At 52.1% G+C, this 17,304-nt stretch overlaps 5 protein-coding genes across 5 annotated transcripts; 4 read left to right on the top strand and 1 right to left on the bottom strand.

Moving 5' to 3' along the window:
* Positions 1-1,621: 1,621 nt before the first annotated feature.
* Positions 1,622-3,396, top strand: SEPMUDRAFT_22811 (glycosyltransferase family 22 protein; the record flags this gene model as incomplete). The annotated part of the gene is made up of 2 exons (XM_016908363.2): positions 1,622-1,762; positions 1,816-3,396. Coding segments are annotated over 2 exons (1,722 nt in total), but the record flags the coding sequence as incomplete, so codon positions are not given.
* A 749-nt stretch (positions 3,397-4,145) lies between these two features.
* SEPMUDRAFT_152261 (uncharacterized protein) lies at positions 4,146-6,490 on the top strand. Its single transcript, XM_016907338.1, has 2 exons — positions 4,146-5,593; positions 5,657-6,490. Exons 1-2 carry the CDS (start codon positions 5,483-5,485, stop codon positions 6,191-6,193), a joined length of 648 nt encoding a protein of 215 aa, XP_016756771.1. The 5' UTR covers positions 4,146-5,482; the 3' UTR covers positions 6,194-6,490.
* A 1,496-nt stretch (positions 6,491-7,986) lies between these two features.
* Positions 7,987-10,588, top strand: SEPMUDRAFT_152260 (DAO-domain-containing protein). Its single transcript, XM_016907337.1, has 2 exons — positions 7,987-10,252; positions 10,314-10,588. The coding sequence occupies exons 1-2, from the start codon at positions 8,158-8,160 to the stop codon at positions 10,385-10,387; spliced, it is 2,169 nt and encodes a 722-aa protein (XP_016756770.1). The 5' UTR covers positions 7,987-8,157; the 3' UTR covers positions 10,388-10,588.
* Positions 10,589-11,081: 493 nt separating this feature from the next.
* SEPMUDRAFT_152259 (ATP-dependent RNA helicase DOB1) lies at positions 11,082-14,997 on the bottom strand. Its single transcript, XM_016907335.1, has 2 exons — positions 11,876-14,997; positions 11,082-11,802 (listed from the first exon to the last, which is right to left on the bottom strand). Exons 1-2 carry the CDS (start codon positions 14,947-14,949, stop codon positions 11,622-11,624), a joined length of 3,255 nt encoding a protein of 1,084 aa, XP_016756769.1. The 5' UTR covers positions 14,950-14,997; the 3' UTR covers positions 11,082-11,621.
* Positions 14,998-15,401: 404 nt separating this feature from the next.
* On the top strand, positions 15,402-16,528 carry SEPMUDRAFT_159487 (uncharacterized protein; the record flags this gene model as incomplete). Its single annotated transcript, XM_016907850.1, has 1 exon — positions 15,402-16,528. The coding sequence occupies exon 1, from the start codon at positions 15,590-15,592 to the stop codon at positions 16,526-16,528; it is 939 nt and encodes a 312-aa protein (XP_016756768.1). The 5' UTR covers positions 15,402-15,589.
* Between the last annotated feature and the right edge of the window lie 776 nt (positions 16,529-17,304).

Genomic DNA, 17,304 nt, shown 5'->3' with positions numbered 1-17,304 from the left:
ATATAAGATATTAGGGGCTATTTATTCCTTAGCGTTTGTAGGTAGAGTTAGGGATACCTACCCCCCTTACTTTTCTCTTCTTAATAGGTTAGACCTATATATTAATTGAACCTACTTTTCGGTTGGTACGGCTTTATCTCTATCTCAATTGGGCTAGTATAGTGTGTGGTTCCAACAGGATACTACCTACGCAGCGAACACTAACGGATGTCTGCATACATATAAGGTACTTTATATGTAAGGTACGGTATGCTCCCTCTAACACACTCTTTGGACCAGTATACATGTAGAGCTGCTGTCACTATCCTCGCCAAGTTATATTATTCAGGCAAATAACCACAAGCACGCTCTGAGCTACCTAGGTAGGTATATTCAAATTGACATTTTCCAGTATTTCATGCTCAACCTCCTACTGTTCTATAGCTTCAGAACACATACACTTGCTTACGAGCAATTTGCAATCCCGTCCGGCCCCGACTCATTCAAAGCCCAGCATCCATTGTAAGCACTCTTGCACGCATGGTCCTGTATCTCGATAATCAGCGATCGTCTCAAGCCTGAACATGACCCACTGACCTTAGTACACGACCAGGACTTGCCCTGGTCCTCTCCTCGTCCAATACAAAAGCCATACGGGTCCCCTGGCACTGGAGGTGCACAATTCTAGTCAATGTCAGTGTAGTTCCACACATGGCAGTCTCCAAAGCGTACTGTCCATGCCAGTACAGCCGGTATGGCTGTGGTAAAAAAGAAGAACTTTACGGAGACCATCTTGTAAAAATTCTAGGTAGAGAAAGGGCAGTGTGATGAACTGGAAATGAGCGACTCTTCCTTCTTTATAGGACACGAGGCGAGTAATACACGGAGACTCGCAATTCGGAACGAGAAGCAGCAGCACCGCACTAATTCTTCGTGAGTCAATCTGCTCACGGACTTCGGTAGAATCGTGCTCTATATGGCTTGTCTTCGACCCTTCTCCAAGATGCGGGTAGTCGGAGACGACTGGACCGCAGTCCTATCTCACGCCAACTTGTCTCAGTACCTTGGCGGATGCTCGCTTCTCCCGGAAACAATGCGATGTAGCACCGGCAGTTCTGAGATCTCCAAGACTAATACGAACTTGCCGACCTGGAAGTGATACAATTCACGTATTCCAAAGCACCCGGGCATGGCGGAGTCAAGCATCCTGGATCTAATTGCGAACGCTTGTAGCTCGTCAAATTCCTTGTCCTCGGGCGAGTCCTGATGCTGTAAGAAGACCTCATCCTCTTCTTTTGTGTCTCGGATGGCGAGAAATGTGGCGACCGATTGTGTGAATGAGATGGGAGGCCGTGAAGAGCAGGCTATAAGAGGAGGGAGAGTAAAGGACACAAACGTGAAACTTGAGAGAGAATGTATCGGCAATCCGGGAAAACCGTGAAGCCGACCAGAACAAGGCTTGGCATTCCAAAACAGCTTCTAATGCTTCAATGTACAACTGCCAAACACAATGCTGGGGGATTCCGCGATGGATTCTCTGCCCCGTTATGAGGAATGGTGCTGATTCATCATCATCTCATCCGCCACGGCTCATCGTGAAACGACCTCCAACATGGCCGCCTCATTTACAACAGGGGCATCCATCTTCATCGCCCTCCTTGTGTTCCGAACCATCAATTCTCAGCTCGTGTGGACATTCTTCCAGCCCGACGAGTACTTCCAGGCCCTGGAGCCAGCATGGAAACTTGCCTTTGGACCCAACAGCGGCGCCTGGCTCACCTGGGTTCGTACTGAGCACTCGACATATCTACGCGGCTACTGATATGTGTCGCCCAGGAATGGAGAGAGGGCCTGCGAACATCGGTTCACCCCTATTTGTTTGCGGCTGCATACAAAGCGGCTGCCAGCATATGCGAGCTTGTCCACTTACCTGAGCACTCCCGGGCGGCTGCTCTCGTTGCAGCACCACGGCTTCTGCAAGCTTTCTGGGCAGCGGCAATGGATTTCTTGACCTGGCGCATGGCTAGCACAGTCTACGGCTCTGGGCATGCAGCTGCGACCGCTGCGCTGGCTCTGACGATACTGAGTCCGTGGCAGTGGTTCTGTTCTGTCCGAACATTCTCCAACTCCTTGGAAGCGACTCTTACGACATGTTCCTTGTGCTACTTCCCATGGGCGTACTTCCTGGGACCATCTATGAACAAGACCACCAATCGAGCCAGTTTCGGAGCACATGAGTATGCCTCTCCAACAGGACTGTACATCGCACTTACGGCTGCGGCCGCCGCTTTTTACCTTCGACCCACCAACATCATTATATGGCTGAGCATCAGTGCATGCCTGGTGTGGTACAATCGTGATTTCGCCAGGGCTGTGACACTAATCCAGGCCGCAACGCTCGTGGGCATCACGATCGTGATAACTTTTGCGAGCGTTGACCGTATTTACTATAGTGGATGGACGTTCCCGCCGCTGCGATTTCTGCAGTTCAACGTTGTGCAGTCTCTGGCTGTGTTCTACGGGAAGAATCGACCGGACTATTATGTGACAGAAGGACTACCACTCCTACTTACTACGGCCCTACCTTTCGCATTGGTAGGTGTCTATCTAAGCCTGTGCAGAAGGTCCTCACATTCATCTCAAAGCATCATCCAGGAGCGGACGGTCTCCGTTTTTGCAGCCACAATCATCTCATCTGTGCTGGCATTATCTTTGATCGCGCACAAGGAAGTTCGATTCATCTACCCACTACTACCTATGCTGCATGTTTTGGCTGCACGACCACTGGCGTCTAGCTTTTCGACAAATAAAATCGGTCGACTGATGATTCTTGCTGCCGGCATTGCGATCAATATCTACATTGCTTACTATGTGAGCTTTGTGCACCAGCGAGGTGTTGTGGATGTCGTACACTATCTCCGCCACAGGCAAGAGTCTTGGCTCGATGCCTCGCCCATGGAGCATGCTACGGGGCCGGAATCAGCGAACATTACTGTGGGCTTTCTGATGCCATGTCACAGCACACCCTGGAGGAGCCACTTCGTCTATCCGGAGATCACTGCATGGGCACTAACATGCGAGCCACCGATCCATATGCCGACGGAGGAAAGAGCTTCATATCTGGACGAGGCAGATATCTTCTACAACGAGCCGCTCAGGTGGCTTGCGAACAACATGCAGGATCGTGATACCATTTCTCTAACAATAACTTCCGATGTGACAGGAGACCCATCGCTGGATGACAGGACACGTCGGCCATGGCCGCATTATCTCGTCGCGTTCGAAAGCTTGCAGCCCACACTGGCATCAGTCCTGAATGGGACTCGATACAAAGAGTGTAGGAGGTTCTTCAATACCCACTGGCATGACGACAGCAGACGGACAGGCGATGTGATTGTGTGGTGTATGCGACGATGATCCTCATTGACACAGGCTCTGAGGTCTAGACTGCGGCGGGTCTATAAAGTTGGGACAGGCCGAAGCGCCAGGTGCAGCATCTGAAGCAACTCTCTGGAGCAGCTCGAGGCCGCGGAGTGTAAATTGCTGGAGGCCAAACTCAAATGAAGCATTAATGTGGGGGATTGTGGGCCCAATCCCCGGCACCGGCCCTGTCAGGCGAGGACATGTGAAGACGGCACACTCTTCACATCCCGGGGACGCGACCATGTTGATGCCTTCCGTAGATACGGGTATTCGCACACATCGAAGCCTTGATCCGGCACGTGGAGGTACCCGCGATACATGATCAAGATTGCCATGAGTCTCTTTCGTCGACTCACCATGTGTTTCCTGATCTTCTCTCCTGTACGGTGTCGTTTTGACACTCCGCACACTCCCTCTCGCCTTCCCCTCGTTTCACCCCCTAATCTGCTCATCACAATCTTTGTGCGCAGTCTCGGCCGTTCAGACCGGGGTCGCCATCCGATCACCAAGCCTTCTCATTTGGACGCAGTCGCCTGTGGCGGAGCATACGTCGAATAGGAAAAGCTGTCAACAAGCAAAGTCGATCAAATGCGTGCAGTATGACGTCCCCAGCTCTTCGGAACAGTCCGCCAGCGTGGAATATGTGCATATGTGGCTCCCATCGAGTTCAGCTGCAACTACAACTGCCTCTGCGCGCGGGTCTGGAATGAAGCAAACTCGGATCCGAAGGACTGAAGGAAGCAGTTTAAGCCCTGCAAACCGAGGCATTTGGACCTCCAATTCGTGGTGAGAGTAGCTGACTTGGCTTGTTGGTCGTCGTGGTGTCCTTGGCGGATGATGGCAAGCGTGCCACGGTGTGTCGAAATCCGTGATCCTTCAGAGCTCCGAGGAGCTGCTGTGGTATAGCTCCCTTCAATTACCTCCTCTCTCTTACATTTGCTCTAAAACTTTGCAGTGTCAGGACCTGCCGCCTCCGCCTCGTCGAGAGGTGAGCCTACCTCCTACTTGGCACTTGGCTCTCTCACTGTGCATGTGTGCAGACGGGAACAGATACTTTGGTGGTCTGTGGCACTAGACTGTCTTCACGCGGGGAAGGCGAGCGGGAGGTCCCGTCGCGACGAATGCAATCACGTGGCGAGCTGCCAAGAGGAACATCGCGTTATACCTCGCCAGGGACATGGACATTACATGGACAGACATGGGACTTATCATCGTCACTAGCCCTGGAGGTGGCCCCAGTCGGCAAGCAGTGCAAGGACGCAAAGGCGTGCTTGGAAGACTTGCCAAGACACGCTGCCAGACTGGCTAGCCAAACTCAAAACCTTGAAAGCGTTAAGATGATATCTTGGCGTCCGGAACGGGGAGCACGTTGTCGTTAGCGTGCCTCCTACAGTCATCGGTAAGCTGGAGGTGTACCTCCTACCTAGGCTAGGAGGTATGATGGCGCCCTCTGACCACATTACGCTATCCTCCTCGGATGGCGTCGCTGCCGCCCTCAACCCTAAACGGTGCCCATTGCCCAGCTGTGCCAATTCCGTGGCTTCTCAAATACCGTCAACCGACTCAACCGTCTCTCCCTCTGGCGAGTCTGGTGCGAGGTAATGAGGATGAGGTACCTCCTCCCTCCAAGCGGAGCGGGCGAGCGTTGCTGCTGATTCACCACTACCCGCCCGCACCTGGCCTTGGCAACAATGACCGCGCCTTTCATCTGGGCACGGGCACACGCGCGGTTGAGATGAGTGAGGCGTTGCCCAGAACTCCCCATCATCCTTCCCCTGTTCGTTGCCTGTCGACGGCACTGGCACTGGCAGAGGCTCAGACCATACCAAAGCATATCCCATCTCACATGTAGCCTGATGTAGCATACTTGTACCCACTAGTCATTGCTACCGGCTTGGCTATTGCTGTGCGGGAGACTGAGGAGACTGGCATCTCACGACCCAGATATAAGTAGCCGCTCTTCGCTGTTGTGTTGGCTCGCTCATCCTGCACTCCACTACCTCTCCTCCTCCCTGGCATCCCGACTACCTGACCTGACCTACATCCACCTCCTACCAATCAGAATCCTCCAGCAGTCATCATGAAGACCTCAGTGATCCTCACCTCTTTGCTCGCCGGCCTGGCCATGGCCCTCCCAGAGCCAACCAAGAAGGAGTACAAGGGCACACCAGCAAAGCCCAAATACGACGACGTGAGCATCGCCCACCGCCTCTCATCGCATTGAGCATCACGAATTGTACTAACAGCAACACAGGACTGTGACTCCAAGGGCTACACCAAGGGTGCCAAGGGATTCCCCATCCCATTCACCAGCACCTACCGAGTGAAGGCTGTTCCCGGTGAGGTCGTCAACGCGAACAACACCCTCACCGGCGGTCTCCCTGGCGCCGTGGGATTCTACGACTTTGGCATCAACACGGAGCTCGAGACCATCTGCTACTACATCCGCCTCTACAACGTCCGTGGCGAATACTTCTCGCCCGCTCGCACCGCAACGCACGTTCACGCTGGTGTCAAGGGCATGACCGGCCCACCACGACTTGCATTCCCCAACCCACAGCCCGTGGCGGGTAAGAACTACCGCGTGTCGGTCGGCTGCATGACCGGACCCTTCACCACCGGTCTGACCAACAACTCTACTGGTACGCCCGTCGACACTGGAGTTGGCTTCACGCTTTCCCAAATCGAGGCCAACCCCAAGGGATTCAACGCCGATTTCCACACCAACTTCACGGACATGGCCCAGGGCATCAACGCTGTGCCAGGTGCTGCCCGTGGTCAGCTCGCATAGACGAACATGATGAGGGAGTGCGGTACGGAAGTCGAGGAATATGCATGGTCGGGAGAACAGCCGGACACTGCATCGAATGTCAATGACAGTTTCTATCATCGTCGAAGCAGGTAATCTGCCGTGCTCGCCGAGTTTCGTACTTTTTTCCATCTTCCTTGCGCAGCAAAACCGAGGGGGATGTATTTGTTTTAGAGATATTGGACATAATGTATACTGTACCAATTGTCAACAGATCTTTCCATTTTCACTTGGAGCACCTCGCTCTGCATATCTGATAGAGTAATGATGATTTCTCTATTAGCATTGTAGCCAGACCAATGATGAGGATGATGATGATGACGATGATGATGATGATGCTGACGACCATGAAGATGATGACGACCATGATGATACCTGGTATATATACAATGACTTTGTACAGTGTTCCTCCGAGCCCCAACATCCATCAGCCCGAAAATATTCCATGTACATGTATGTACCGTACCCAAGGTAAACTTTACCCCCCCGCCCTTCTCCAAGAAGCGAAAAGTATTGCGTACGACGACTCTCTCTCTCTCTCTCTCATGACAGCCTATCTATTTCACCGAGCCGATGGTGTAAACTTTCTTTCTTCTTCGCTTCTTTCGCTTCTTCACTTTTTCCCTAGGGTAAAACCTATGATCCTAGCCCTAGCCCCAGCTCCAGCTTGAGCCCCTACCCTCCAAAAAAAAAGTGTTATGTAGCTACTGAAGTCTCTACATTCCTTTATGCATAATAGTATTATTGAGTTACAGGTACATGTATTGGTTGGGTAGGTAGGTACATTGTTTTTTTTTCCTCTCTCTTTTTTTAATACGGTAATAGGAAGGGAAGGGGACGAAAGGCTAGAAAGGGACAAGAGAAATTGGCAGGGCTAGCTAGATAGGTCAGGCAGCTAGGTACGCTCGCTAGACTCGGATAGGTGAACTCCCGCGTAATTATATATATAACCTTGGTTTGACTCCGACTAGGTCTTACAAGTACATATACTGCTCCGTATTGTTGTTATTGAACTTCTTCTTGTTGTTGTTGTTGTTGTTGTTGTTGTTGTTGGTGGTGGTGGTGGTGTTGTTGCTGTTGTTGCTGTTGTTGCTGTTGTTGCTGTTGCTGCTGTTGTTAATGATAGTAATTGTTGATAATAGTAGCAATAGTAATAACATACTGGGCAAAGTCGTAACTAAGCCTAGGCAGTATAGTCTACCTAATGCTCGTATCGTAGGTACCATCAGTATATAAGGTGATCGAGATGCCAAGCATACTCCGAGCCTACAGGAGCAGTAGGTATTCTAGAGCTTATACCTTCAACAACTACATGTACCGCCCTCTACCGGCTCTCCGACTGTATGTAATCAGAATTGTTAACGAGAGTGTAATCGGATCTTGATCCCGACCAACAAGTAGAGGTACCTGAGGTTTCCTGAGGTAAGGCACTCCGCACTCGCCGGCACTACTTAGCCGAGCTAGAACAAGTTAACAACTACTAGGTACCTAGGTATGTACACGTAAGGTAGGTACCTTAGGTAAGGTACATACGCGAGCATGTGACGGCGGCTTCCATTGAGCTGGGGCCATTTCGCATTACTCTACTGGGTAATAATGCGTATCGGGGTAGTAAAGAATTACTTTACATACCGGATATCCATCAAATCCTACCTAACATACATGTACAGGATATGGAAACAGGCACTCCAATGGCCTCCATCCACCTCCCGCCTACGCAACACTCCAATGGCATCAATTCACCATCATCCCTTCATCTACATGTAGTCGCTGTGGAGCTGTGGAGGTGACCCGCTCCGACGTGAACCACTTCCCGGCTTCCCAGATACGACTCTTCCTTCTTCTTCAACATCTTCTTCCTCGTCAACCTCTTTTCTACCTCTCCCACCCACCCCTTTCCATCCGTTGTCTGCTCTGCCTGTTCTCTATTCCGCACATAGAGAAGCATGGCAGCTCGGAGTCGTGGACGTACCGCGCTTCGGTACCTCGGAGCAGCCACCGCTGTCGGCGCAGTGGGCGCCGGCACCTTGTACTTCGTCTATCGACCGCGAGATGTGCCCGGCTTGGAAGCTGCCGCTGTACCACCCCCGACCTATGGCGAAGGTGGCGTCTTCCGCCCACCCAACTTCCCGCGCGTCAAGAGCAGGAGTGAGCAGATTGCAGATCTGAAGGCGAGTGCGGGTTCAGCTTTCGCCCTCGCCAAGGACAAGGTCAAGGGAGCACTGGGCGGCGAGGTGCAGACACGAAGCGAGGATGGCAACAACAACGAGTATGACCTGCTGGTCATTGGCGGTGGTGCGACGGGAACCGGCATTGCGCTTGATGCGGCATCGCGTGGTCTGAAGGTCGCGCTGGTGGAGAGGGACGATTTCGCATCGGGCACCAGCAGCAAGAGCACCAAACTCGTCCACGGGGGAGTGCGCTATCTCGAGAAAGCCGTCTTCGAACTGGACTATAGCCAATACAAACTGGTCAAGGAAGCCCTTCGCGAGCGGAGATACTTCCTCGACACCGCACCGCATCTTTCGCAATGGCTCCCGATCATGATTCCCGTCAACAAGTGGTGGCAGGCGCCATATTTCTGGGCGGGGACCAAGTTCTACGACTTTCTGGCGGGCTCCGAGAACATTGAGACTTCGTACTTCTTGACCAAGAGTAAGGCGCTGGATGCCTTTCCAATGCTCAAGCGAGACAATCTCTGGGGCGCTTTGGTGTACTACGATGGCGCACACAATGATTCGCGAATGAACGCTTCTCTGGCCATGACCGCTGCGCTGTACGGCGCCACTCTGGTGAACCACATGGAAGTGACTAGCCTCGAAAAGGACGCCAATGGCAAGCTCTGCGGTGCGAGGGTCAAGGATCTCGTGCAGCAAAAGGACGGCAAGACTCCCGACGAGTTCTCCATCAAGGCCAAGGGCATCATCAACGCTACAGGACCTTTCACGGACGCGATTCGCAAGATGGACAACCAGGAAGTGTCGGAGATTGTCGCGCCTAGCTCCGGAGTTCACGTCATCCTGCCTGGATACTACTCGCCTTCCAACATGGGCCTGATCGACCCTCGCACTTCGGACGGCCGTGTCATCTTCTTCCTGCCATGGCAAGGGAACACCATCGCAGGGACCACTGATTCGCCGTGCCCCATCGAACAAAACCCCATTGCGCAAGAGAATGAGATTGACTGGATCTTGAAGGAAGTACAGAACTACTTGCAACCGGAGATCAATGTGCGCCGCGGTGATGTTCTGGCTGCCTGGTCTGGCATCCGTCCTCTCGTTCGCGACCCGAACAAGGCCAAATCCGAGGGTCTGGTTCGCAATCACCTGGTGACCACTTCTGAGTCGGGCTTGCTCACCATCTCTGGTGGCAAATGGACCACCTACCGCCAAATGGCTGAAGAAGCTGTCGACGAGGCCATCGCACATTTCGGCCTGAAAGCAACAGGCGTTTCCAAACCACCTCTCGTGTCCGGTGTACAAGGCTTCCACGAGGACCTTGAGCTGGATGGATCTTGTCAAACACATGCTCTACGCTTGATTGGCGCTCACGGCTTCTCCAAGACGCTCTTCATCAACATCATCCAGCACTATGGTATTGAGACCGAAGTCGCCAAGCACTTGTGCGTGGATTATGGTGACAGAGCCTGGACTGTCGCGGCTCTGTGCGAACCTACTGAACACCGCTTTCCAGTGCGCGGCACGCGAATCTCGGAGTTGTACCCATATGTCGATGGCGAGGTACGCTACGCGGTCCGTCACGAGTATGCCCAGACTGCGGTGGACGTGCTTGCGCGAAGAACAAGACTGGCTTTCCTGAACGCACAAGCGACGGTGGAAGCTCTACCCAAGGTCATTGACATTATGGCGGAAGAACTCAAGTGGAGCAAGCAACGCAAGGAGAAGGAATGGAAGGATACCATGCTCTTCCTCGGCTCCATGGGTCTGCCCAAGTCCAAGCAGGCGCTGTCCAGGAAAGAAGTCGAAGCAGGACGTGTTGGACAGTACGAGGATGAGGAGTGGAAGCTATATGCGAGACATGGTAAGTGTATCGGACCAAAGAGGCGTGGACGACGGCCCATTACTGACTTTGTGAGCGACAGACAAACCGGATGAGGTTCTCGCTTCCGATGCTTCCAACCCTACGATCAGCAAGGACAGCCCCGCGAACGCATAAAGAAAAAAGCGTTCACGAATGTAGTAGAGAAAGCCTTTTGTATAACCACAGATGACGAGCGCAGCAGGACTGATGTTCTGTATGGCGCGCACGAGGCACCCAGTTGTGCGGTGCGGTGCGGTGCGGTGCTGGAGCACATGAGAGAATATATACCTTTTATACATGATTGCCACAGACAAGAGCAAAGCCCAAAAAGCGATTCCCGTTCTTTAATTTTGCTCGCATCACGCAAGGTTAGTTAGATGTGCTGGCTTTTTCTTTTCTTTTCTTTTCTTTTCTTTTCTTTTCTTTTCTTTTCTTTTCTTTTCTTTTCTTTTCTTTTCTTTTCTTTTCCTTCTCCCCTTTCTTTTTTCCCCCTTCTTTTTCGTTCCAAACTCATCATCTGTCAGCGTCGTGAGATGATGGAGGAGGCAGGCAGGCATGCCTGACTCTTCTTCCTTCCTCTGGCTTTGCTTCGAGCTACAATGTACATACTACATACTCCTCCCAAGTCGTCACTGTCATCGGCCTATGCCCTCCCACCTCTGCACCATGCTGTAATGTCGGTACTCGATCGACATCAGTCCCATCCATGCTTGTCGATTTGTTTTTTTAATTTATTACACACCAGTAAATCACACCAACACACACACACACACACACACAGGGAGAGATGGATGGATGGATGGATGGATGGTACATGTAAACCCCCCAAAAAAGGGTGGGAAAAGACAGTAAGTACCTTAGGTAGGCAGTCAAATACAGAGTTTTTCCCGCCAGGGCTCCCTCCCTCGGCACCATCTTTGAGAAGAGAGAGGGGGTTTTTTGGTTTCTCGCATCGCAACAGGCCGCAACCAAAGAAGCGGCTCATAGCGCGAGGAAACTAAAAAAAGAAAACAACCTCTCTCTTCTCTCCGGTACCAAGGTCGAGCCCACAAAAGGCATGGCCACGGCCCTCAGCGGCAATGGCAAGCGTTTGTTCGTCCCCTACGGTAAGTAGTTAGGTAGGTAGGTATGTACCCTGATTCTTCTTTTCTACAAGTGCGCGCGGCGCATGACAAATGGTATCCCATTTCCCTCATGAAAGAAAAAACGCCAAATGTCCAGAATTCATTCCCCTTTTTTTGCGTCGCCCCCCTGAGCAATCCCCACTTCGCAAGTCGTGTCCTGTATAGTCAGTATTCTTTGCGAGGCTCCCATGGCTTGACGTAGGGTGGTTACTCTCCTCGCCAGCAGTACCTGAGTATTTGGTTTCTCAGAGGTACAAACTTTGCGCGGCAACAATGTCCCTCCTGACTTTTCCGAGCGCGCCCTCGAACTTCTTTTCCAGGTCTTCCGAGCCCATGACTTTGGAAGCCTGAGCCATCTGGCGTAATAGTTCTTCGAGACGGCGGAAAAGGCGGATGAGGGAGCCTTCGTAGACGTCGGTCATTTTGCTGCAAGTTCACATGGCACGTTAGTATAGATGGACTCGGCTGCGAATAGAAAACAAAACAGAAAGACACTCACCAAATCTCGGCAAAACTTGCCCCATTACACCAAGAAAACACCACATCCATCAACTGATGCTTGAAACCTTGAATGTATTCCTCTTCATTGACCAGAACTTTACACTCCATAGAGACCTTGGCAATCTGCCGTGCTTGGGCTTGGATTTCTCGGAAAGCTTTGGCCAAGTCTTCCTTGAGTGCCGGGGCCTCGTCACTCTTCTCTTCAAAGATGAAGACGGAGAGTGTCGCCGCGCACTGCTCGGGAGTAAGTTCGTTGAAGAAGCGATTGAAGAGAAGTTCGGAGAGGACAAGCTCGTCTCCAGTGGAAATCTCACACGCAACACGCGCCTTGAGCTGGACGACATCGGCCTCGTTGACGAATCCGAGACGACGCAGAACACGCTTGCGGTTCTTGAGCTCATCCAGTTGAAGAACCGAAAGCGCATCAGTCATCTTCTTTCGAGTCGCCTTGATCTCGTTGGTGATTTCAATCTTTGCTGCATACCGATCGTACAGATCCGGTAGTTTGTCGCTCGTATGCAGAGGATTGTTGAGGAGCTTGTGTTCGAGCACTTCGATCTTGCGCAATAGTTTCTTGAAGCTGTCGTCATCGATACCCATGTTCTCGATAGGGTCAAGCACAGCCACGCCGTCGGGGAAGCGTCTAGCGACCTCTTCAAGCGACTTCCGGACAGTGTTACGCTGCTCAGAGGTCCGGAGATCGTTTGGCAGGAAGACCCTGATATGGCCGACAGCATCAATGGTTCCATTCATCACCGGTACAACCTCCATCTTGCCCTTTTCGCCCGGCTCGCAGGGTCGGACTTCTTTCGGCATGTCGTCCCTGAGCTGGCTGGACGTGCCGGGCGCGGAGCTGTCAGCTGCAATGTTGAGCAGCACATCAATGACGACAGAATGGCCGATATTCATGTCGTCCTCGCTCTGGCCCCGGGCCGGCTTGACTTTCATAAAGTTGACTACAACGCCCCAGCCAAAGTCCTGACCGTTATGCTTGACCTTGACCAGTCGACCAGATTGCATGAACTTGCACAAGTACTGCGGGTGGCTGATGACCTTTTTCATGTCGGAAGAGTACGTTTCAAGACTCTGCCGCAAGTCGTAATACTCCTTGATCTGGGCTTCATCTTCGATCACGGCATCGGCACGCTTCTGCTCCAGCTCCATGAGTTGTTTCTCGATGCTTGAAACGGAAGCTGCATTTTGAAATTGGAAAAAGCAACGCTCCAGCATGAACTCGGGGCTGATGCCTTCCACTCGCATCAGATTGAGAATCATGTTGTAGCCCAGATAAAAGGCAGAATTCAGCTTGTCCTGCTCACCCTTGACAATCTCCTTGGCCACAGGCGGGTCCATCTTTTCATCGATCATCATGATCACGATACCACGCTCATCGAGACCTCTGCGACCAGCACGTCCCGACATTTGAATGAACTCCGATGGTGTCACCCATCTCAGTTCTCGACCATCGAATTTACGAACAGCGGTGAAGACGACCGTCTTGGCAGGCATGTTGAGGCCGATGGAGAAGGTCTCTGTGGCGAATAAGACCTTGATGAGACCTTCCTGGAATAGAATTTCAATGGTCTCCTTGAGGATGGGCAGCAGACCGGAGTGATGAATGCCGATACCACGGCGAAGCAGTGGCAGAATATGCTGAATCTGTGGGAGCTGCTTGTCCTCGTCTGACAACATCTCAATGGCCGAATCAAAGACTTTGGAGACCATGGCCTTTTCCGACTCATCATTGAAGGCCAGCTGTGACATTTGTAGAGCGTAATTTTCGCAATCTCGCTTGGAGAAGGAGAAGACGATGACGGGGTTGTAGTTCTTCAGCATGATCATCTTAACGATCTTGTAAATGTCCGTCGGGCCATCCTTCTTCCCTCCTTTATTGGTCTTTTTGTCCTTGCCTCTGCCTTTGCGCTTGGCTAAAGGATCCGAGCCATCATCACCCGCCTTGTCTGCTATGGCTGCCATGGCCTTGTTGAAATTCTCTTCGCGAAATACGCCCTTTTCGTCGACGATGAGGTGAATGCCATCGGCGCTGGCGGGAAAGAAGTAGTGCTGGAGTGGTGTGGGTCGGAAGTCGGTGTACACAACGTGACAGGGCTGGTTGTGTATCTTGGTGATCCACTCGGCGAACTGCATAGCGTTGGGGATTGTGGCAGATAGGAAGACGTATCGAACCTTGTCGGGAAGCAAAATGATGGTCTCTTCCCACACCACACCTCGTGCTCGGTCGCGCATGTAGTGCACCTCATCAAACACTACCCAAGCCACCTCGCGCATGATCTCACTTCCACGATACAGCATAGAGCGCAGAATCTCGGTAGTCATGACCAGACATGTTGCAGTGGGGTTGATGGTGACGTCTCCCGTCATTAGGCCGCAATCACCAAACTCGGCATTGAATTCGCGGTACTTTTGGTTGCTGAGAGCCTTGATGGGACTAGTATAGATGACTCGCTGATTGTTCTTGAGACATTGCGCGATGGCATACTCTGCCACGACCGTCTTGCCAGCCGAAGTGTGCGCCGACACCAAGACACTCTCGTTGCGCTCGATCGAGGCCACTGACACTTCCTGAAAGGGATCGAGGGTGAAGGGGAAGACCTTGGCGGGGTGTTCGGGCCGCTTGTGCTGCGAGATGGGCACATAATCGCAGTCGGGCGGAAGCGATACTTGATGGCGCACTTGATGTTTGAGAGTCACGGCGGCGCTTCCATCTTGCTGCGCCTGGAGTCCTGCAGAGGCGGCCACCTCTCGCTGCTGTTCCGTCTCGAACTCGTCCGTCACGACTGCGTCCGGCGCATCTTCCATTCGCTGGCGCTTTTGTCCCCGTTGCCCCTCTTCCTGCTCCCCATTTGCCTCGTCGTCGCCGTTGCCCTTCTTATCGCCGCCTTTTGCTGCTACAGTGTTTGCAAAGTCCTTCGTCTCGACCGGAGCGTCTGCCATGACCGAGTCGCCGCCATTCTGTTTGACATTGCCGTTGAGCGATCTTTTTAGATTCGTTTTGTTGCTGTTAGCAGGCTGCGGTTTGTCGTCGAATACGTTGAATAGGTCGTCATCCATAGTTGCGCAAGTGGACTAGACCGGAGAGTCGAATGGTTGTAGTAGTAGGTCGATGTTGCGACGGCCTCGTCAAAAGGTAGGAGGTATATAGATAGAGAGAAGATCCCAAAGTGAATTGAGCGGGAGCGGCCCGACGGAAGGCGGGTAATCCCGAAATAGAGTACGGCATGGCAACTCCGCCTCTGCCTCCGCCTCCAAGTTTCCATCCTCCATCCTCCATCCTCCCGCTTCTATCTTCTACGTACATGTATCTTCCATATCCGCCCACGATTCTGCTCATCTAATTTAGTCCATCTGATGCTATTGCGAGGCGTAGACACGGGAGAGGATGGCTGCCGCTGATGGTGCTCTGTGGACGCCTGTCAGCCTTCGTCAGCCTTCTGCTGCTGGTCGATACTAAAGTGGTGATCATGGGCCGGATGGCATATGCGCAGCTTACGCAGTTGGGCTGATGGACTGCTACATGTATCTGATGCTACCCACACTACCTATCTGTATCTGTCGAGTCCGCAGAGTCTCTCTCTCTGTTGCTCCCTTTTCCTCTCTTCCTCTCGCCCCCATCCAGCACTATACACTCTACCTCTTAGGGACAGATTGTTGTCACCATTCCCAGAGCTAGTCCTGTAATCACGCTCATGACATGGACGTGCAATTGATTTTCGCCGTTGCCACCGGTTCTCTAGCGGTATGCTCGTTGAGCATCCTATCTATCGTCTTCTTCGTGCGTCGAAAACGTCGTCGAGAAATGGCGAAGCAGCAGATTCCCGCAACTCAGATCTTCCACCTCCCTCCCAAGATTCGACTGAGTGGTGGCGACGATGACCTCCAACGACCACGAGATCCTCCTATACAAGACGTGGCCCAGTTCCGCCCACGTATGAGCCACACGCCAACCATGCACTCCATGTCGACAGGGAGTCCCATCCTGTCGCCCATGTCCAGATACTCTACAGACACTACCGCTACCTATCACCGCAACAGCTTATCCCGCACGTCCACCATGACCAACAACAACAACAACAACAACAACAACATCCAGCAATATCATGGTCACCTTGCCCCCACTCCACACTGGTCATCACCGCCTATCTTCCCAGCCAGCCTTATGCCTGGCTCCAGAACCAATCTGGAAGCAGCAAACAGCTGGCTTCCCCCTTCACCACCACCCGCACTAGACACAGATGTGAGACGAATGTCTTACGAAGCAAGTCCCCTTCAACAACACGACCCGGCTCATCAACTCTCCGCGCCACTAGGACCACTCCACCCCCATCCATCGAGCAATAGACGCCTCACAATAGACACGCCTCCATACGCATCCCATGCTTCATTACATAGTATCTCAGAGCGTAATGCTTCTTATCCTCCTCCTCCTCCTCCTCCTCCTCCTCCTCCTCCTCCTCCACTGCCAGTGCACACGGCTACGAATCAACGATACTATAATGCCAAGAACGGAACGAGAGAAACCCTCGTGCATATCGAAGGAACGCAGAATGCACTGCCGGAGCTCTACGGGAGTGAACCTACCGCTGTCGGCGGGAGGGGCAGGATGAAGGAGCGGTTGCGGAGGAGTCGATAAATGGTACCTGAGACGAGGATTGGAATTGAGGATCACTTTTCATGAGTAGGTACCTTAGTATGCAGGAAAACACCATCGTGTTCGAGGGACTTTTTTTTTGAATCTTCTGGAAACATGTCGAGCTACAAAAAAGATGGAACGGGCCAGTCTGAAATTCTCCCGTAAAAATCCTATACACTCTTGTGATCCCTCACCCCCGCCCCGCCTCTTCTCCTTTCCCCTTCTTCGGAGTAATCTCCGAACACACTTATTCCCGCACGCATTTCAACCAACTCCAAAACAGAACTCGCATTTCTCTCAAAAGCATATACATTGCATATGCATATGCATGTGCATAAACATATAATCCCTCCCTCCCTCCTTGACAAATCGCCCTCAAAACACAGCTATGACTAAAAACGGAGTCTCCCTCCTCTTCTCCCGAATCAGGCTGCTGGAGAAGAACTGCATGCAGACGAAAGTAGCAAGAAGACTAAGGAAAAGGGAAAGGTGCCTTCGTGCAGTGCAGTGCAGTCACGTAGTTGTACAGCGTAAAACTTTAAAAAAAGCATTTATGTATGTATGTATGGTCTATGATATCGAAGATTTCGTGTTTGGCTTTGGAACTACTGTAAGATCTAACATCTTTCCCCGAGCGAATTGAATTGGGGGTTGGGTCTTGCTGCTCGTCCGGGATGTTTTTTTTTTTTGATCTGATGCGTCTAATTGTCTCTATCTACATGTAACTATATTGGAATGTGACTGGTGCCTTTTGACTCATGTAGGAGAGGGGGGGG

The sequence above is a fragment of the Sphaerulina musiva genome (assembly GCF_000320565.1).
Source record: "Sphaerulina musiva SO2202 unplaced genomic scaffold SEPMUscaffold_12, whole genome shotgun sequence".
In the NCBI taxonomy this organism is placed as follows: domain Eukaryota; kingdom Fungi; phylum Ascomycota; class Dothideomycetes; order Mycosphaerellales; family Mycosphaerellaceae; genus Sphaerulina; species Sphaerulina musiva.
This window is presented reverse-complemented; position numbering and strand designations above follow the sequence as displayed.

Excerpts from the sequence above, each read along its gene's own strand:
- SEPMUDRAFT_152261 (XM_016907338.1), top strand. The coding sequence starts at position 5,483 with ATGAAGACCTCAGTGATCCTCACCTCTTTGCTCGCCGGCCTGGCCATG. Across the intron at positions 5,594-5,656 it reads CAAAGCCCAAATACGACGAC|GACTGTGACTCCAAGGGCTA; the intron begins GTGAGCATCGCC and ends ACAGCAACACAG.
- SEPMUDRAFT_152259 (XM_016907335.1), bottom strand. The coding sequence starts at position 14,949 with ATGGATGACGACCTATTCAACGTATTCGACGACAAACCGCAGCCTGCT. Across the intron at positions 11,803-11,875 it reads GCAAGTTTTGCCGAGATTTG|CAAAATGACCGACGTCTACG; the intron begins GTGAGTGTCTTT and ends GTGAACTTGCAG.
- SEPMUDRAFT_152260 (XM_016907337.1), top strand. The coding sequence starts at position 8,158 with ATGGCAGCTCGGAGTCGTGGACGTACCGCGCTTCGGTACCTCGGAGCA. Across the intron at positions 10,253-10,313 it reads GAAGCTATATGCGAGACATG|ACAAACCGGATGAGGTTCTC; the intron begins GTAAGTGTATCG and ends TGTGAGCGACAG.